This window comes from Triturus cristatus, chromosome 4_1, assembly GCF_964204655.1.
Source record: "Triturus cristatus chromosome 4_1, aTriCri1.1, whole genome shotgun sequence".
Classification (NCBI taxonomy): domain Eukaryota; kingdom Metazoa; phylum Chordata; class Amphibia; order Caudata; family Salamandridae; genus Triturus; species Triturus cristatus.
The window spans coordinates 786,891,724-786,913,758 of NC_140585.1; the positions used below are offsets into that span (position 1 = coordinate 786,891,724).

At 45.3% G+C, this 22,035-nt stretch overlaps 1 protein-coding gene across 2 annotated transcripts in view; it reads right to left on the reverse strand.

Moving 5' to 3' along the window:
- SCAF11 (SR-related CTD associated factor 11) overlaps nucleotides 1-22,035 on the reverse strand; it is a 968,921-nt gene that overhangs the window by 49,113 nt on the left and 897,773 nt on the right. For both annotated transcript variants that reach the window (XM_085653364.1, XM_085653363.1), the window contains 3 exons: nucleotides 13,615-13,783; nucleotides 12,932-13,104; nucleotides 12,140-12,358 (listed from right to left, as the gene is read on the reverse strand). In XM_085653364.1, the coding sequence (XP_085509490.1) occupies nucleotides 12,140-12,358; nucleotides 12,932-13,104; nucleotides 13,615-13,783 (561 nt within the window). The remainder of the gene's footprint in view (nucleotides 1-12,139; nucleotides 12,359-12,931; nucleotides 13,105-13,614; nucleotides 13,784-22,035) is intronic.

The window sequence follows — 22,035 nt, forward strand, 5'->3', positions numbered from 1 at the left end:
TGACACCGCACGGTCATCCCGGCGACCAGGACACCGGACGCAGAGTTGAATGACCCCACCTACCGACACGCAGGGATACTGCTAAGAAAAAATGTCTCCGGGTACAGTCAGACGTCTAGGGGTAATTCTGAGGTAAGGAATCTTTAACTAATAGTGCCAACCACCCTTCCATTTTTAGTTGGGAAGAATAGCAAACTCTCACCTCTTAGGGCCTGGGATTGCCCTCTGGAGTCATATCCATGTTGGCCTTTGCGTGTAGTGAAAAATTCTCCCTGTCGGGACTGGTCTTGCTCTTCTTGAAGCCTCTAGAAGGGCCTTGCGTATAAAAGCAGCCGGCTGAACGCCCTCTGCCATGGCCAGCTTGACAAAGTTCCGGGTGTCTGTGAAAAATCTTCATTGACGCTTACGCCTTATCTAGAGAGGTGAACATGGTAACGAATTTGCCAAACTCATTGATGAAAGTTTCCCAAAAGTGCGCCACCGCCCCAGCCTCTGTGGACGCCAGGTGCCCCAGCTGCAGGTCGACCATCAGCAGGAGGGAGCGGCGTCTGTGGACAGGGCGCGGTTCGTATTCCCTAGAAATATCACTGCAAGCTGTGTCCAGCTTGAGAGCGCCTCTGGGGAGACCGGAGTGCCCGAGGCCTTGGCCCCCTCTGCTAGGTCAAGAATTTTTGTGAGGAGGGCACTAACATCTAGGTGCTTGTCCTGGCAGTATCTCCAGAAACTATCAATAACCTTCTTGGGCTCTCTAATGTAGTTTTTGTAGGAATGTAGCCATACGGGTATCTAACTTGGTGAGTGCCACCTTGCCGGGAAGAGGGGGACGCGGACACGGACCTCAGGAGATGGATATATCTATCTATATAAGCAAACAGCAGGAAACAACATCCTACATGCTCAAAGTTCACATCCAGCCCCACTAATCAGAAGTATACCCTTTGGTGAGTTCTATCGGGCGAGAAGAGCATGTAGTACAGTGGGAAAGTTCGACAGGATAGAAGGGGAAATATAAAAAAATCGATTTATACAGAGAGGATACCCGAAACCTATTTTAGAAGTGGCATCTAAAAAAGCTAGAGCCCTTAAGAGGGAAGATGCCTTTTTCGAACCCTCTAATACAACTGTAAGCAAACTCGCCCCAAAGAAAGGACCACATAGGTTTATAACCATGTCCAAACTGGAACACAGTAAAGTTAGAGCCATTTTGAACAAATATTGGTATCTAGTGAAACAGGACCCAGTCCTAGGCACAGTAGTGACAAATAGACTACAGGTCACCTATAAAAAAATCTAACTAAGGGACAACTTGGTTAGAAGCGACTTCTCTTCTAGAAGAATAGATAGAACATGACTCACTACCCAAGAGGTGTTCAGAAAGTGTTCTAAGTGCAAAGCCTGTAAGAATGGTGAGAATTTTACTGCAGTGACTACGCCTTTCCAAAAGACCATGAAAATCAAGGGCAACCTGACACGTAAATCAAGCTTTGTCATGTATATCCTTAAATGCACCTGTGAAAAACTATATGTTGGGAGTACCACCTTACCAGCACATAATAGAATTTTACAACATATCCGTGCAATATCCAACAACGATCGTAGCTATCTAATAGCTGGATATTTTGAGAAGTGTCACCAAAGCAACCCAGTATATTTGAAGTATAGTTGCATTGTACAAACCCAGAAGAAGAAAAGAGGGGGGATAGGGAAAAAGAACTAAGGCTAAAAAAAATGTATATCCTGGAATTAGACAGTAAAGAACCTAATGTTTTTAATAGCTATAAAGAATTGTACACACATGCCTATAATCAAGTGTGTTTCTCTAATGATTTTATTCCTCATGGACACTCTAATGTAAGACAAACCTTTTTTTAGTTTTTTGTTTTTTTTAAGGGGAGCACAAAGTCACATTGGGTGGAATCTACTAAGTACAGGAATTGGTTTTAGTGAGCTCTAGTCCTCTCCTGTTTGCTTGGGGGTACTAGAGGTCAGAGAAAGTTTTGTAGTATAAGGCACTATTCTAAGGGCACACCCATATGACGAGACACTAAAGCACTTTAGTTTTTGAAATGTGAGGAATGAGGCATTGACTGTTAAGAAAATTCTATGATTAATATTCATGCTTTAATGCTTTTCAAAAAGAGCCATGGGAGGCCCAAATAATTGTGATATTTGCACACTTGTATATGGTGCTGACGCAACCTGAAATAGGACAATTCTGAAGTCAGCATTTAATACAGGGGCACTTGCCATTTGAGATTAGTGCGGGTTTTATACACACTTTAATCCATGCCTAACAGAGAAAGAAAAAAAAAACTGATGAATTAAGGAGCGGTCACAATTTATTAAATTGTTTTTATAACATCGCTTTTAACTCAAGTTTTGGTAAATGCGCTTATGAAGTGATATGCAAGCCTTTAATGACGGCAGTATTTGCACCTTCAAAGATGGTGCTGATGAAAACTGTCAAAGTGGCCTTTCACGGTTAGGAGATGTTTTGTCTGTCGTCACTGTTGATGAAGAGCCCTTTAAATTAGTTGTATAGGAAACATGTTTCAACCTGAACAAGGCAGTTTGTGTCAGCCGAAACGCGTTGATAAAATGTGTGAGAAATAAATAAGAAAATATTTTTACCATCTCTGTGGAGTGCCGCTTTAACGTCCCCACAAGGACGTTTTTCTTTATATATATACACACACACCTATATATATATATCTACACACACATGGTCTGGTCTGTTGTGCACCCTCAGACCCCATGTGAAGCCCCCACCTGAGAGCATGAGGTGGTCTCTTGTACACCCTCTGCCCCATGTTAAGCCCCCTCCCCATCTGAGAGAATTATACCGTGGATATTAATAACGTTCACCCCAAAGGGGACTCTCTTGGCGCTGAATAACAGATGTTTATTGCTAAAAAAAACAATAAAAGCACCATGTTTTGTACTTTGAGTAATTGTAGAAGTACCTTTTGTTAATTCTCATTCTGCATAAATGATTGTTGGGCATACCTTGAAGGAGGAATCTCTGCTGTAAGGTAAATATTGTACACAATACCTTGCTACCTAGTCATTAGAAGTAGCGACGTCAAATCTGCAATCGGTGGCAACATTCAATTCACATTGCCTATTACATAAACAATAATACTTCCTTGACCTTCACGTAGCTAAGGCCCTTGCTTATATAAAACGATAGTTTAATTCATTGCAGTATTAAAAGGACTGAAAAAAAAGGAAACGACAATACAACACATTTGCAGAAGAAATGAAATAAAAATGCTTGTTAATGATGTGCTGCCAAGACTACGTGTTTTAAAGAGACATTCCTTTAGTGTGTTTTGCTCAGATTCGAGTGCGATAGGCTATCAATCCTGCTTGCACACGCCCACTTGCAGCCTTTAACCTCGCTAATGGCCCAGTTAAGTAGCTTTTTTTGCAGTTTTATAAAGCGCACACTCAATGCGAACGAATTGCAGCACTTTACATTAGCAAGTTGCATTTCAAGAGAACATAAGTTTATATTACACAGCTTTTACAAGTCCTTTCAGAAGAAGATGCCACGCCCACAGTTTAACCTGCGCGAGAAGTAGGGTTCTTGATAATTTATGCAAATGTTGTTCACCCAGAACCCAGACCACATCTCTGCAGCTAGTCACACACAGACAGTCGCACAGTGGGAAACCAACCAAAGTTAGAGCGGAGGACGATGTCTAGATGAGCATTACCTTAAAATCTGCTGACTTAGTAAAGTTAAGCATTATCAATGCGAAACACGCAGTCCAACTGAGACGCACGCTGGCACCCCGTGTAGTAGTCCTGCTGATACGTGCAGCACGTGTATAATAACTGCCTAGCTCCAATCAGGGCAGTGAGATGCGCCTTTCAGCAGCACACACAGGCACAATGACAGGAAGAGACAAGAGGAACGCACTGAAGAAACCACAAAAATGCAGTGGCATATAAGAATCGTGCATGTGCACGCGGACAGTGCTGCACAAAAGAGTGCATTGTAGTATGCAGGCAGTACATACTGACAGCAGACAGACACAATGGTTGCTACCTGTGTGCCGCTATCAGCGAGTGCCTGGTTAAGTCGGGTCCTCCGTAGTGCACCCACGTTTAAAATGAAGCACATTGTGCTGCGCTGTGTAGTGCACCCACATGGCGATCGTACAGCTGCTGCGGGTGGGGGTGAACGTAGATGCAGGGGACAAAGGGAGGGGGGAAAGCATTGCGAGCAGTGCTGACAGGGCAGTAAGAGGGCCTGGGGGCTGCGGCTAGGACGTGGTGGGGGCTGCAGGCGCACAGCACACTCGGAGCAGCAGATGTCCACGCGGCTCTCGGTGATCCCTTTGCGAGACCTACAAAACAACAAAGTAGTCCCTACATCAAAAGATAACGCCCTGCAGTGTAAGTCTACTGTAGTTTGTCAATGCTGCTTTCTGCAGAAACAAAAGAAAACGGAAGTGACAGATGGGACCACTAGCCAACAATGAGCGAGGTAAGAAAAGCAAGGTCAGATTGGACCAATGGCAAGCGACAAAACAAAAAGAAATGCAAAGGGTGGAGTTTCACTAGTAATCCTAATTACATGCCCTGCCTGTGCAATACCTAAAAAGCGGCTTCTGGCTCACCCAACACAATGTTCCAGTTCTAGCTCCCATTTGCTAACCTAATGCATGTAGGGACTAGAATGTATTTTTTTTCCCCCGGAGTTTTGTATAGCGCGAACTTGACCATGGCGCTTTACATGAGCACCAGCTGAGTTACCCAAGGACTAATTCAAGTTATGATCCACCCAAAGTAAACTAAATATCTAGGATACAACATTTGCAGAATACAAACACACACTTGAATGTGGTGCCCCTAATGAGAGGTACATTGTGATCATGTTTATGGTTCTCTACAATCAGAAAAGGCTGCACTACCCAAGCATACATTATTCTGCCCAAGTACCTTGCGGAAACCTCTGATCTATAAAGAATCGCAGTCATTTCCAGAGATGTTTTGAAATCCAGATATACAAAATAAGAATCAACTTCTTTCCAAGTAACTGCTCACACAATCATTCGGTCTCTCAGAAAAGCTCAAAGGGCCGCCCTCTTCAAATAACCTACCGTTCTTTATTACCATGCATACAGGCTTCTCTATTCTTTGCTGACTCACACCGAGGATTTAGTTTGTTGCAGGACAACAGAGTATGGTAAAATAGAAAGAACTCAGAATGGCATCATGTAGATGAGATACAACAATTTTCACAAAGTCATCTGTCAAAACCAAATGATGGTCAATGTTCGCAACTCATGTATAAGCACAAGAGCCAGGCACTTCAAGGCTATGCACAACAGTGTTGAGCTTTACTGAATCTTCAACAGAGAAGGAGGTATGTAGAATACAGTTCTCGGTGGAATGCAGAGGAGTGGAGGGTAGTGTACTAAGGGAATCAGGCAACATAAAAGGGGGGTAATTAGTGTTAAAGGGATCTGGAAAAAAAAAGGCTTTGCACAGGTTATCTCAGATTCTTAAAACAGATTTTATAAACGTATGATCCTGATGTGGTTTCATCAACAGCAGACAGCGAGAGAAAGGCTGGCGGAGGCAAGCAACACGACAAGCAGCGAGATGCGGTAAGCAACACAACCAACAGTGGGTGGAGGGAGGGAGAGAGCAACACAACAGACCATGCAAACACATGCACTCTTACGGAGTGCTTCCACGCAAAGAAAAAAGTAACAACAAAAGCCTGAGCAGTAGCCTGACAGTAGAAGATGAAACTTCAAAGAACTGACCAATCCGAGGTTGCAATCTTCTTGCTTGAAGACCTGGCTCCAAAGAGGGTGCTGTATACAGTTCACAAATAAAGTAGTTTAGTAGTTGGTAAATTAAACTGAATATGCCTTGCCTTTATGCACTTGAACCCACTAGATTAACCAATTGCAAAGTCCACAGTCCAGCCACCTGTATCAGGAGCAGTTTCACTCCACTCACCACATCTCCTTCAGGGAAAACACATGGAGTTATTCTTCAATGAGATTTTTTTTTCCATGAAAACACAACAGTCTTATAGTCACAGGTCCTGTCAACTAGAAACTCTGAAAGGAGCGAGTCGTTGGGGCACCACGGCTGCGGACGCAGTTCCAGCTCTACACCTTCTGGCTTCGCAAACGCTGGAAGCAGCGAAGGCTGCAGATGGAGGCACTGACTCAGGGGGGAGTAAATGTTAAATCCGGCTGGAGTGCCCGAAGTCTTGAAAGCAGTCGGGCACACCTGATAAAGAATCTGCTGGGAAACTGTATATCCAGTGCCACGCCCTGGCTGTGAACTGCAGCAGGGAGTGGATTATAGCCGAGGCACAGGGCAGGCAAAGCTGTGGCAACACAATCTGATCATTAAAACTAAAAGACCAGAGAATAAAGTGACAAGAAAGATGCAAGGAATCTGACCCGCCATCACAGGAAGGGACTGGACAGAGAGGCCCACAAACAGCAGAGCCTGCAACATCTCTAGACCGAAGAAGGCCAAAACATAAACTAATACTCTTTTTTTTATACCGTGCTTGGTACCAGTGGCTGTAGGCAACAGCCGTCATGTCAAGAACACAGGCTGAGTTGGCCCTTTTTTGGAGGTTTTATATATCACAATTTTGGTCTAAGGGCACCAGAGCGCTTCGCATAAGCACCAGATTACATCACTCAAGGTCAGGTTTTTTTTAGGGTTTTTTTAGGCACGGGTAGTTTAAGTGATTTGCCCAGGATCACATGATTTTGAACTGACTCTGGGACTCGAACCTTGTTCCCCCATTCGAAAGTCAGCAGCTGAGGCCGTTAGGCCACACCAATTTATAGATTTAAACCTGTGGCATGCTAAGTAATGGCACACAGTTTATTGCAGCAGATCCGTGAACACACAGTAACATCTTAAAGTGAGGCTGCGCTACAAACCGTCTGCTCGGCCTCTTGTTCACTTCTTGTCCACAGGTCCCCACCCTTGTGAGCAGAGAGATCCCTGAAGCCCCCACAGATCCCAAAACAAGCAGTGAGTGATAGCATCACCCCCGTCGCGTCGAGCAGGTCTGGCGGCCAGGCGTCGCTCTGACCCAGCCCTAAACCGTGGCCCACACCTTGCTTTAATAGCCCAGCATCACCTCCCTGTGAAACTCTTTTAGGGTTTCAGCAGCTTGTCCGATGCCGTCACAGCTTTCATTCTGCAATGAACTCCTGCAAACTTGACTCTGATAAATGAAAGTTCACGTTCAATCCCTCTGACACAAACCAAGTGTGACTAAGCCTACATCAATCGTGCTGACAGAAATTAAGAATGTATCCACTGAGAAAGTATGAAAACTGAAAAGGTGCAGACTTGTTATTCTGCACTCTGCAGAGGTGAGAGCAGATGGAAGGGGGATGTGGGGGGGGGAGCTAATAATGAGTGACGGATGAAATGTCCCAACATGTTTGTTACCAAGCGCTTCATGAAAGGCTCAGTTCATCTCCGCACTTCTTCTCTTCACAGATAATTGAACCAGGTACACGGTAATCACTGCAGCCCCATGGTGCAGCTCTTTATCCTCCACATAATAGCCTGAGGGTGGCGCCTGGCCAGCAACAGTTCAGTTTCATCTTTGGTACAATGCTTGTTTATTCGCCGATTACGTTACTGGAAGTAAACTCAGTAAGGGGAGGTGGGCAGGGTTTTCCTTGACACAGATGACAGGTTAGAAATCATGCGAGGCGCTCGGGGAATTTGCCGTGGGGGTAGGTCTGAAGAAGCAATCACACAAGTACTGTTGCCCAGCTTGGAGACACAGAAGCTGCCCGACTGGTTTCATGCCATTAGTAACAATTTAACAAGCCCGCGAGTGGCGTGCGCGCCACAGCGAGCAATCTGTTTCCAATTATCGCTCCCGTGTCTGGGCACGAAAATTGAAAACAGAAGTGGCCTGTGCGGATAACCGACGCAAATAAGCCGTAGGCGGAGCAAAGGCGGGACATGCACCCGCCTTTGCCCAATTGCGTGCTGCCTTTATTTGAAAGACGCACGCAAAGCCCATTAGCCTGTGAGGAAGAAAAAAAACACATGCAGGAGTGTGTGGTGAGCTTGGGGCGATTTCTGAAGCCCCTTACTAAATGTCGAGCAAGCAGCGCATGCGCGCTGCTATAGGCTCGACCTAAAAAGGAGGGAAACTGCAGAGGGGCTTCTGCAGAACATTAGAGTGAAGGAGCTCTGACAGGTTCGGAACGGGCTGTGTCACGTGCTCGCGCCGCAGAGTATTCTGAAGCGCGTGACAATGTCTGCGGGCCCTTTACACAAGCAGCTCCCCACCCCCGGTATCTGCTGGCAGGTGCCCCGGAAGGTGTGCACCCTGGGCTGTGCGGGTAAGAGAGCAGCGCATCCCTCTCCTTCCCACCCCCCCCGCCCACACACACACACACTTTTAATGTGTCCTCGGATAACCCTGCTCTTATGGATTGTACATTTAGTCTCCGATCCGCCCAGCTCACAAAAATAACCACATAACAATAAAAATGTGAATTCTGGGGGGTGATGGACGCATGTTGTAAATTATTTGAGACATTTGTTGCTCGAAGGTGAGACAGGATTTTATTGAGCTTTTCTCTCATGGTCTAAAAACCAAATGCATTGTTCTGTGCTTGTTTAAAGCTTGTGAGAGGACATCTCTACATTTCAGATACAGATTTATTACCGAGGCGCAGTGTGACATCGCTCGATAGGAAATTACATTTTTTTTTACATCCATAAATTAATCGACTCTATAAATACTCTAATAACTGTAATCAGTCGCTTGTATTAAATGTTTATTTCACAAAAGTAATCTGGTCCAGGTAACCGGTCGTGCTGCGTGGGTTAACTAATGTGCAATAGCTATCCCTCTTTCATTAACCAAACTAACAAGTTCTGCTTTAGCAAAGTCTGTTTCACAAAGTTATAAAACACAGATTTAGTTAGCAAAATATGTTTTTAGGTTTAGAGAATGGCCTGTCCCTTTCAGATGGGGGATAAAATTACCAGATGAGGGAAACCTGCAAGTGTTAACAAAACAAGATGCCACCAGGGTGTGTGCGCGTTCGTTGGTTCCAACTTCTGGGAAAGTTAAAGTCAGAGAACCACGGCCCGCACGAGGGGGGAGACAAGCGCAGGCATGCTATTTAAAAACAGATGGCCCGTGCGCACCGTTGCTGGCTCCCGAGAGCAAAACGCTCTGGGAGTAAACATTTCACAAGAAGCTGGGCCTCCACACGCCTTTGGCCAATTGCTTTCTAGAGCCAGACGCAAAGGCCAATTGCGTGTGAGCACCACACGCACAAGCTACTACACAAGTTGAAGTGATTCCAAGAGGTCGATTTCCTATGCAGCGCATGCGCACTGTTATAGGCTCGACCTAAAAAACAGGGAAAGGAACAAGGATGCCATAATGCAGAGCACATTGAAGAAACGTACAATGTTATCAAGGGAGAGGTGGGGGAAGGGGCACAACGTAGGTCCTCAGGTAGAGCCTTACGTAAAAGAAAAGTAGTGATTGCACTTTTAATTAGAGGTCTAATAAAAAAAAAATTCAAATGGAAACATCAAAGAAATACAAAAGATCAAAATACTGGGCTAAATTCTAGATTCACTCGGCCACCCTCTCTCTCTCACACGGACTACCGCCCGATCTCCCTTATTAACACCGAAATGAAAATCTTTGCTACAGTCCTAGCCCAACGTCTTCGCCCCTTGCTGCACGACTTGATCCACCTGGATCAATGTGGCTTTATGCCTGCCCTTGGCACTCGACACTGCATACGCCGCCTCCATCTGGCCCTGGCCCATCGCCACCGACTCACCCCATACCTGGCCCTGCTGCTAACTGATTTTGAGAAGGCCTTCGATACGGTCGACTGGTCCTACTTGGGGGATGTTCTGGCAGAGATGGGCTTCGGCCCCCGCTTTCGGCGCTTCATTCAGGTCCTGTACTCGAGCCCTCAGGCAAGGGTCCTGACTAACGGTGCTTTCTCAGCAGCGTTCCCCATCCGAAGAGGCACCCGCCAGAGATGTCCTCTTTCACCACTTTTATTAGCACTGGCGATGGAGCCGTTGGCGTGCCTCATACGCACTGATCCCCGGATCAGAGGGTGATCTTGGAACCCCCATCAGACTGACAAAATTGCCCTATAAGCGGATGACGTCCTGCTTTTCTTGGCTGACCCGGAGAACTCCGGCCCACGCTGTCTGGAGGTGCTTTGGACTTTTGAGGTAGTCTCGGGTCTACGACTCAACCAGACGAAATCCACTTTGGTCCCCCTTCACCCCTAGCGATCCTGCTTTGACTGGCAGTCCACTATCCCCCTGCGGAGACAATCGTTTAAATATCTGGGGATCTGGATAACCCTGCTCCCTGAACTGGAATGGGCTCTTGACCTTACTCCCCTGGTCACGAAAGCCAAATCCGATCTCAAGCTTTGGCAGTCCCTCCCACTTAACACCCTCGGCAATGGGGCACTTTTTAAAATGATGATCCTTCCCCACTTTTTATACATTCGACAAACATCACTTCATCTCCCGGGTAGCTGGTTTCGAGAGTTTGATCGGGTAATCAAGTTTCTGTGGGGGAGCGTCAGACCACGTATGGCCCTAGCCTATTTTCGGATACCTCCCTTTGATGGGGGTTTGGGGATGACCAACCTCCACCTCTACTACCTGGCCACCCAGCTTGTCATCCATGACTGGTTTGCTGGGGGCTGGTCTGACCCGGCCTACTAGACCGAGCTCAGAACTATGGACTTTCCTCAGCTTCAGGCCTACCTATAAGGGTCCCCTAACCCACAGACTATCCCCGTCCTTTACCAGAGCAGTCCTAACGGCCTGGCGCTCGGCCCTGCGCTACACACAATGGGACAAGAAACTCACCCAACACACTCCTCTGTGGCACGGCACATGGCTACCCGAGGTATCGGCTCTCCGAGGGTTTCAACAATGGGACCGGATCGGGATTACACTCCTTGGGGATGTCTGGGTTGGTAATCACATCCGGGCCTTCTTCGATCTGCAACAGCACCAATCCCTTTACCCTACACAATTCTACAAATATTTGCAACTCCGCAACGCCCTCCATACACATGTTTCACCAGATACCTCACTCCCCGAATTTAACCCGCTCAAGGCTCAGGTCATGATGGGTGACCTGGGAAAAGGGGGAGTGTCTCGGATCTATCGTTCACTGGTGAACAACTACCCTGACACTTTAGATGCGCTGTGGGCTCGCTGGGAGGGATGGCTGGGTCCCCTACAAGAAGCAGACTGGCGAAACGCCCTAATGGCTCCCAAAACTGTAACAACCTCCTCTAAACTACGCCTTATTCAACTCTTACCTCCACACAGCATCCCTAACCCTGGTACGTCTACATAAGGCGGGTCTGCGCCCATTACCAGAATGTACCTGTTGTGGCCACACGGTCTGGCAATGTCCTGGTCTCACCACCTTCTGGTTGGGTATAGTCTGAACTCACACACACTTTGGGCTGGCAGGTCCCCCACGATCCCCTACGCCTCCTCCTAGGAGTCTTTGACGGCTTGGATGGCTGTCGAGCTGACAAGCCTTTCCTGGGTACGGTGGTGGCGGTTGCCAAGCGGGATATTGCCGCGGCCTGGTCTCTAGCCAAGCCTCCTACTGTTCGTAAATGGCGCAGAGGGGTGGATTGGTGCGAGACCCAAGAAGAACCCCTTTTTGAGGCCAGAGGGTGTCTGAAAAGTTTGAGAAGATATGGGCCAATTGGTTAAATCTATTGTATTGAATTTTGAGTTTGCTTTCCTTTTACATGGCTCCCCCCTTTTTCCCCCCTCATATGAACCATTGTGTTTAAGGGCGGTCTCCTTGGCTCGCGCCTCCTGTTGACTGCGGATGATGGACTTTGCTGTATTATACATTCCCTGGCTGTCTTCATATGTCTTTGGTTTTATAAATGCTAATAAAATTATCAACAAAAAAAAATTCTAGATTCAGACACCTTACAACATTTTTAACAGATTCTCAGTTAAATCTGTATTAGCCCAATAATAAAAAAATCACAAAACAAGCTTATGTTCGTTAACATTTAAGTACATTTGCACTTATTTTACGCAAACGTGTGTTATATTGTGAACTTGCCTTGTCTACTTGGTAGCCATCATCTCTGGTTTCAACAGCAATGCTTTCTTTGCGTGCGGACATTTTTGCAGCAATAATTGTGGGTTTGCTGGTATTCGGATGTGATGCGTTACTGGAACTTGGTCCTTGAAGAGTAGCCACTTTGGCAGAAGGTCCAGATTGGGCTGGTGCATTTGACAACTTCATGGTGTTGCTCATATGTGGAGCATTAGGATGAATCTGTTTTAAAAAAACGTATGGGGGTCACTTTTTACTTATAATTAAAACTGATCTGTTCCAGTGCTAATATCAAGCACAGTGCACAAAAGATGGTTATTTTACTTTCATCTGATGATTCATTATTTTTTTTGGTTACATTTTTGGATTTAATAGCAGTGGTTGACAAGAGGCAAAAAAAAGCATAGCCATTTTAAAATGTTTCAAAATAATTAATTGCATTGGCAACATTTTTCATGCAAAAATGTGCAAATCCATATATTCCAGACATGTCATTCAGTAGCTGGTACTAGATATCCCGAGTTTGAGCGCCAACACCCTAGCCTGGGATGATCATAGAAGGGTACAATAAAAATAACATTTCCACCAAATACAACCTTGGTCTCTCATGAAAGGAGGCAAAGAAAATTACACAAAGCCACATTGAGTTCAAGCTGGTGCCTATTTGAACACTACCCCACCAGATACCAGAGACTGGCGGATTTATTTAATCTATTTTAACAACGATTTAAACGCCATATCAAAATTTAAAATACAAGTTATTTTAAGAGACTTTCATGATGCAACAATACTTTCCTTCTGCCCGGACGCCATAGATGAGATAATGTGCTTGCTGTGACTTGATGCAGACATACTGCTAGAACTTGGTCCATGTACTGCTCCCATATTTCCCACCCGTGGAGCTGGTGGAGGAGGCGGCACATGTGACGTGCTCATGTTATTGCTTACATGCAGAGGAGGATTATTAACCTGTTGGGAATTTTAAAAAGATACATTAATGATTTATTTTATTTATTTTTTCAATTCAAATAGCAAAGTGTAAGCTTTATCATTTTTGTTAGGTTGCAAAACATTTTTATGTGAAAATGAATATTTATTTTTATTAAATTACCATGCATTAAATAGTTTTGAACACACATATTACATATTAAACATGCAAACGGATAGGTAGAGCACAATTACCTAACAGTTAATAAAGCTATAGCTATGTAAAAAAAGGACTATCAACAAGTGATGGACAGACTGTACAAAAGAGCAGATGTATGTAAATAATAGGACTGAGTTGCACACTTCAGTGTACGAAACAACATGCATAAGCTAATTAGTAAACCAGCAGTATTGTAAGTAGTGGCCTAAAAACTGGCGGAGTCCCTCTGCATCAACAACACGCTGCATCACAGGTCTAAGTAACTCTTGAAATACATAAATCTTTACACATCACTCTTCAGAACAGTGTTTCCCTTGCTATACAATACTTTCCTTGTGTCCTGCGACAATAGCCACAGGGGGAGGGTTGCTGTGATTTGCTGAAGATGCATTGCTAGAAGTTGGTCCTCGAACATTTCCTTTACTTCCAACTGGAGGCGCTGGTGGCGGCAAGTTTGACATGCTCTTGGCACTGCCAGAATGAGGAGCAGTAGAAGTAACCTATGTTTGTGAAACAAATAAATAAATAAAACAAAATGTACCGAAATTTGCAATGAATACATTTTAACGTCATTGGAATGCAAAAAACGTAAAAGAAAAATTAATTAAGAACACCAGGAACTCAAAATAGTTTCATGAACTGTATGCTTGTGCAACACTTCACATGGGAATTATGCATTTCAAAACTGAAAGTCTGTAATGTGCAAATATATGAATAAGAGAAAGTGGGGGAAAGTCAGTTACCTCCAATAACAGTTTACTTGCATGCGTATCCTCTCCAGACACAAGTTGGAAAAATCCTTATTAATAAGCCAGATATAGAAATATTTATTCACTTAAACTATTTGAACTTTAAACATTTTGGTTTTACTCACATAGCATTAAGCCCATGTACATGGCTTGAGTAAAGCATTTCATTGGCCAGATGTTTTGTGCTGCCACGTCTTGGTTTGTGGTAAAACTACCCTCAATGCGACTTTGTTATAGAGACAAGACAATGATAAAAGCTATAGGCTCGATATATTGATTATGAAAATGTTCGAGATAGGCGGTAGGCTTGAGGTAGCAGCTGAGAAGCATATGATACAGCCAAAAGGCATTTAGGGATGAGTTGACACAACATTGTGTTAAAGCGTACAAAAGAGTATTCTGTTACATGGAATCTCAAAAAATACCAAAGTACAAAATATTTTTTGTTGGGTACCTCCTCTGACAGACCCTGGGAGAAGAAGATTTTCCCTATGATAATCTTTGTTGGGCTTTCCAAGAAGGTGGTGCATATTGTATAACCAACTGTAAATTTGTACATATTTTCAATTTTAAAAAACTGTATGCCTAATGGCTGCCTTGTGGGAAAGCGTATAAGCAACACATTAGCCTTGAGTTGGTCATGATGACAAGCCAATGACAAAGGCTAAAAGCCAGACTGATTCACTGCAAAAAGGTCATTCAGATGCTATAGGTTTGATATGTTGATTATGAGAGGTTACAGCAGAAGCAGTAGGTCTGACTTTTTGTGAAAATTATATGCTAAGGTCAATAGGCCTTTCAGTGTGTATTGCTCCAACACTGTGTCAAAGACTGTAGACCGGTATTGTGCTACATGCAGCCTCAATGATTTTAGTAGTAGGAAAGGGTTTTGCTGCTGCGCACCCCACGCAACCCCATTTTGAAAACTCCTGGAGCTTAAAGGTTTGCATGTTGATAATACTGGTTAACTCCTCTTAGGTGAGGTTTTATGTTGTTTTGTCCACAGTCAATCTGTACATATTTGTAATTTTATGACTATGCCATAAGGCTGCCTTGTAGGAAGCTTTTGCGCTATGCACTAGACCAGAGTTTGTTATGGTGACAAGCAAATAATAAAGGCTACAGGCGTGACTGGTTCATTGGGGAATGTTATTTCAGATGCTATAAGTCTGAACTGTTTGTTATGAAAGGTTACCAGAAAGACACTCTGCCCAACATATTTAGTGTGGAAAGTGTATGTTAAAGAAAATAAGTCTTTACAGAGTGGACTGCTATTACACTGTGTTAAAGGCTATCACCTGTGTCACAAACCATGGGGACAGACAATCTGCACTTTCACAGTCGTTGTGAAGACCTCTTAGAAGGGGTGGTATATTCTTTTGCCAACAGTAATTTTGTACACAGTGGTTATATTCTGAATACATGCCTGATAGTTATACTGTGGGAAAGCTTATGTTTAATGAAGAAGTAATGAGTTGGTTGCGGTGACAAGGTAAGTCTAAAGCTTATAGGTCTGATCAGTTGCTTGAGTAAATTAATGTTAGATGCCATAGATTTAATCTGATGGTTATCATAAAGACGTTAGGCTTGACGTACTTACTGTAAAATGATATGTTAAAACCAATAGACCTTTAAGGGTGGATTATTATTACACAGCTCTGAAGCCTATAAACAGGCATTGAGTTGCAAGGAATCTCACAGATTAACATGGTAGGCAAGGGCTTTGGGGGGCCAATACTCCCTCAGACAATTCCAGAGGAGTTAGAATCTTCATTTGGCTCCTGTAAGAAGGATAGTATATGGTTTTTCAAGCAATATTGTTGGTCAGATTTATATTTTTCTGAGTGTATGCCTCTTGGCTGTCTTGTGGGAAAGCCTGTGATCAGTTTAACTGGCCCGAAGTCATAATGGTGACAATTCATTTTAAAAGATATAGGCCAGATTAGTTAATTGCAAAAATGTTTTGTCAGATGCCATAGTTCTGATCTGTTTAGAATTAATTGCTATGGCAACTGCAGTAGGCCAAACTTAATTATTATGGAAACCATATCACTCCAGGTACTCCCCCTCCCTTGAAGCACCAGGAACCACCCCGCGCAGCCGACGTGAACGCTGCCGCGGGTACTTCCGCATTTACGCCGCCATTAGCCTGCTAAACGAGGCCACGACCACTAATCGAGGCCACGCCCACCGGTAGCATATAAGTCGCACTTCTAACGAAAAGCTTGCATTTCAGTTTACCCTTTAGCTCCTGAGGCGGAAGCCGGGAGAACCTCTCAGCGCTCGTTTTTAAAAATTAAAAACTGTAATAGAATTGTTTTACCTGATCGTTACACTTCACTCCAGGCACTCCCCCACCCTTGAAGCACCAGGAACCACCCCGCGCAGCCGACATTAACGCTGCCGCGGGTACTACCGCATTTACGCCGCCATTAGCCTGCTAAACGAGGCCACGCCCACTAATCTCGAGGCCATGCCCTCTCTTACCGTCACTTAAGGATGTGCCTCGGCCGGACTCTTCTCCCACCCTCTGCTGCAGCACTATCTCCTTAGAGGAAGGTCATTCCTGCTGCTCAAACTGTCCATACAGGCTAACACCACGACTCCCCCTGAAACCACGCTGGCTTAAGATTGCTCTACTCAATTGCAGATCCCTCCCGAAACACCAAGCAGAAATCAATATGCTTCTGCAAGACTCCGAGATTGAGATCCTCTTTCTCACCGAAACATGGATCAACTCCAGCTCAGACCCTGACATAGTTCAATCACTCCCACCTGGTTACCTAATCAAGCACCTGGGCCGACCCTCCAGGACAGGGGGCGGAATTGCGATCATCTACCGTAACAACCTGTCCTGTCACTTTAAGGACAGCCCTATTCAGGACTGTGAAAATGTCCAGTTCTCTATCCACTTATCCCCATCTACAACCCTCTCGGGGATCCTCGTCTATCGCCCCCCAGGACAGCAAGGTCTTTTCTGCAATTCCCTAGTGGAAACCATCTCCTCCCTGGCTTGTCTGTCTCCCAACTTTACGGTCTTAGGAGATTTAAATCTCCACTTTGACGACCCAACAAACAAAACAGCCAATGACCTTAAGGAAGACCTAGCCTCCCTTAACATTAATTTGAAATGCAATCAATCCACCCATTCTAAGGGCCACTTGTTGGACCCCATATTCACTAACCTCCCGAGCCTAGTAGTGAATAACCCCCTCCCTATCCCTTGGTCAGACCACTACTTAATCCCCTTTAAGCTTCAACTCGCGTACGAAGCACCGGAGAGATCTCCTCCCCAAGCACCATCCCGCCCGTGGCAAAAATTGGACACTGCCTCATGGACCCAAGCACTAGCCTCCACCACACCGGTGCTTGACCCAGACCCCTCCAGAGCAGACGTCCAGCTCCGCTCCTGGATCGAACAATCCCTTGATGCCACCCTTCCCGTCAAACCCCTCCCTAGTAAAAAGGGAACTTTTAAATCTCCATGGTTCACCCAAGAACTACGCGAACTTAGGAAAAGGTGTAAAAAGCTCGAGCGCCTCTGGAGAAAGGACTGGGCTAATTATAGCAAAAACGAATATAGATCTGCCTTGAAGCACTACAAAACCTGTATAAAAAACACCCAGGCAACCTTCTTCTAGGGAAAAATACTAGCTGCTGCTAACTCTGCCAAAGAGACCTACCGCATTGTGCGTCTCCTCACGAAAACCCCAGATCCACTGCCCACACCAGACCCATCGGGCACGAGATGCAACCAGCTAGCTGAGTTCTTCTCAACAAAAATCAACATATCCTTAAAACCCTCCCCACCCCCAACACCTCCCTCTGGCTCGGAGGCCCCATGCCTCGAAGCATTCTCCCAGGTGACCACAGAACTGTTCCTGACCACCCTACAATCAGTGAAGAGTAGGGCTCCATCAGATCCAGCTCCCATGAGCAAACTAAAACTGGTCGCCTCCACTGTTGCCCCCCCCTACACCAACCTCATTAATGCGTCGTTTGTACTTGGCACAGTCCCAACCAACTGGAAAAAAGCCACAGTCCGGGCACTTCTCAAAAAACCCCACCTCGATTCCACTGACCTGTCTAACTTTAGACCTATCTCTCTTCTGCCGGCCATCAGCAAAGTGGCCGAGAGAATCGTCAACCACCAACTATCTCTTGGAATCCAAAAACCTCCTGCGCCAATCCCAGACAGGGTTCAGACCAGGACAGGGAACGGACACCGCACTCCTAGCCGTAGTCGAAGAGGCAAGAACCATCATAGACGCAGGAGGATCAGTGGCAGTGATCCTCCTAGATCTGAGTGCCGCCTTCGACACGGTGGACCAAGCCATCCTCATCCACCGTCTCAGCATGGCAGGTATCTCCGGCACCGCACTGTCCTGGATCAAATCCTTCCTGGAAGGCAGAACCTTCCAGGTGTCCGACGGCACAGTTAACTCCAGTGCTCTCCCTCTCCAGTGTGGGGTCCCCCAGGGCTCCTCCTTGAGCCCCACACTTTTTAACGTATACATGTCTCCCCTCGAAGACATCGTAACCCCATTCGGCATAAAAAAAGTCATGTATGCCGACGATACACAGCTGGTAGTCTTCGTAAGTCTGGACAACCTGTCATCATGCCTCGAGAATATCTTTCAATGGATGTGCGAATCGCGCCTGAAACTAAACGAAGAGAAATCCGAGATCCTTCTTCTGGGAAACCCACGCAAACTTCCCCCATCCCTCTCCTGGCCACTCTGTATGGGATCACCCCCTACCCCCAAGTCCGAAGTCAAAAGCCTAGGTATCTGGTTGGACCAAGACCTCAACTTTAAATCCCATGCCAGAAAAACCGCCGGCACATGCTTTGGCCTTATTCAGACAGCGCGAAAAATCCTCCACCTAATCCCCTTTCAGTCGAGGAAACTACTCATGCAGGGGCTAGTTAACTCCAGACTGGACTACAGAAATGCCCTCTATTTAGGGGCTCCCGCATCGGTCATCAACCCGATGCTACTGGTTGACTGTCAGCGCTGGGACGCCCTAGGGTAGCTATGCGCTTTACAAATCTGCATTCAAATTCAAAATTCATATATTGTTAACATTGATAACATCAATGCCAATAATTACATAGATACACTCCTATACGAACAAAATTTCATCACTATTAACAAATTCACCCGTCATGAACTCTTAATCAACCACGACTGGTCAGGCAGGCTCTGAAGCCTAGGCCTGAGGTATCATTGGAGGGTCACAGGTGGGGTGGCATGTAGCTGGCAGACAAACGCCAGAACAGGAAACTCAGGTCCATCCCCCAGATAAGCATAGCGACACCACAATGGACCAAGGAGATTGGCCCCAATAAAGCACACATGCCGGAGGGGTGTGCGCATTCTTTAAAATATCATAAAGTCAGATGCTGCACAAAGTTAGAAACACACAGCCAATCAGGACACAGCGCACACACTACACATAGTGATCATGCACCCCTCATGCCAGACATCTGGACACATTACCCACATTGTGTTCACGCAAGGTCGAGGCCTACCTGAATTTGTTGTAAGGGGCCTTATTTATGACTCCACAGACAAGGCCCACATAGCTTTACCAAACAAGGTTTGCTGGAAGTATTTTTACGATACCCAAAAATGTATAAAACAGCGCTCAGAATGCACAGTCCTCAGACCCAGAAGTGTTTAATTAAACCAACTGTTCCTGTTTTGACAAACGCCTCGTCTTTTGTTTATTCAAGGTAATTTCGTATTTGAGCAACAATATTAAAAGCAAAATAGGTTTAAGGGTGGATTGTTACTACGCCATATTAAAACGCATAGGCAGGTAGTAGGTTACGTGGAATCTCCTAAATGGTTTTAGTAGTTAAGGGTTTTGATACCCCCCTTTGATAAACAGTGCAAGAAAATGTTTTGCATCAACAACTCTTGCTAGACCATTTTACGAGGGCGAGACAGGTTTAGCTGCCTGAAGGCTCTTGTAACCAAATACATACATAGAAAAAATACATACATTCAAATACAGGCATACATAGAGGGATTTTAGGCCCTCTTCTGCTTTTGCCACCATACATCATGGGGCAATAGACTATCCAACATTCTACTTCTGCTTATGATCCCATATAGTAGGGGACAATAGGCTATCCCATTTCATCTATTGTCCTGTACGTGATGGCTTTTTCCCTGAAAACATATGCATATCAGCCTGAAAATTAGGGTGCTTGAGTGCCAAGGCTGATAGGTCTTTCAATTTTCTCTTTATACAAATCCAATTTAATCGCTTTATTTGTTTAATTTTTCTTTTCTTTTTTATAGTATCCTGCAGCTTGCTAGATAGTGCTACCAAACTGCTTGCTGCTCATTTTATCTGCAGTGTGCCTCATCCTGGGCAGCCACTCTTTCTAAACTGATCACAATCATTGTATTGTTCATATTGTATCATTGTTTTACCGTTTCAAAAAGTTTAGAAGCCTTATGTTGGTACAAAAATGGAAAATACCATTCCAAGATGTCTGGCCAGTGCGGTATATATGGAGCTGACATTTTGGAATAGTACTGTGCATAGTGTAAATGAACGAATGATTCAAACAACTTATAAAGCGCACAAATACCCGGAGGCGACTTGGCGCTGCACATGGTTTTACTGCTCCAGACGGCTAACATATTGCTTCTAAAAGAGGTGGCCATGTTGGAACTTTAAAACTACGACATACTATGTAGAAAACTATTGGAAGATGACCTTCCCCAACTATGTATAATTATGTCTTTTATTCCTAGCATGTGTCCAATGCTTTTAGGTGTCCTACTTGTTTCCTTTCAATTATTCTTGCATAGGTTTGTTGAGTTTTATGTTGTTTTAATTTATAGTGGATAGGCAAGTGGATGAACGCAATCAAATTTAGGTGATGGATAAATGGATGCATGTGTGCGAGGACGAGAGATGGAGAGCATTCTACTGGTGAGTTTATTTACCCCCATAATAATAGATTCTCTCTATCATGCATCCTTTGTTAATAGCTGAGTGCCTAAATTCATCGGGAGTTTTGATTTGGGTGGCACCGGGGTTTCTTTTTTCCCTCACATACTTGGAAGCAGATGTGGATGGCTGGTATGTCATGTTGCAGGGTACGCTGAACGGTATTGACTTAAAGATCCTAATTCATATGCCCCCATTGGAGAGGACAGGCAGTTCTTCACTATACAAGACTTGATCACGCAGGGGGTCCCATCTGCGCCTGTTGTGGTTAGGGGACTTTAACTATATATTAGACCAAACCCTTGACAATCAATCAATCAGGAGTTTATAAAGCACGCTACTCACCCGTGAGGGTCTCAAGGCGGTGGGGGAGAGAGTGCAGCTCCGGGTCAGTCGAAGAGCCAGGTCTTGAGGCTCTTCCTGAGGGTGTTTAGAGTGAGGGAGCGTCTGATGTTGACTGGGAGCTCGTTCCAGGACTTTGATGCAACGTAGAAGGCTCTTCCGCCTGCTCTGGTTCTGCGGATGTAAGGGGTCTCTGCCAGGGCGAGGTCAGCGGAGGGTAGACTCCTTTTGGGCACGTGGAAGGAGAGTCTTTCGTTGAGGTTTTTTGGTCTGATGTTGTGGAGGGATTTGTAGGTGTGGGTGAGTGAGTAGCTTGAAGGTTACTCTCTTCTCGATGGGAAGCCAGTGGAGGTCTCGTATGTGTGGGGTCATGTGCTCATGTTGTGGGGTTCCAAGGATGAGTCTGGCCGCGGTGCTCTGGATGATTTGGAGCAGGCACGAAGTCGCACATGTTGGCGGTGCTTAGGGATGGTATGACTAACACTGGCCTGGTCAATGCGTGGCATCGACAGTACCCCCACAAATAAGGTATTCATATGCCACTCTGCAACTCATGACATCTACTGCAGGCCGGACAGGGTTTTAGTGGGGGAGCACCTTACCCCAGAGGGTACTAAAGTAACACATGGCCGGTTTTCTCTTTGATCATTCCCCCGTCTTCTGCATAGTGTCACTGAGTGATACACCAC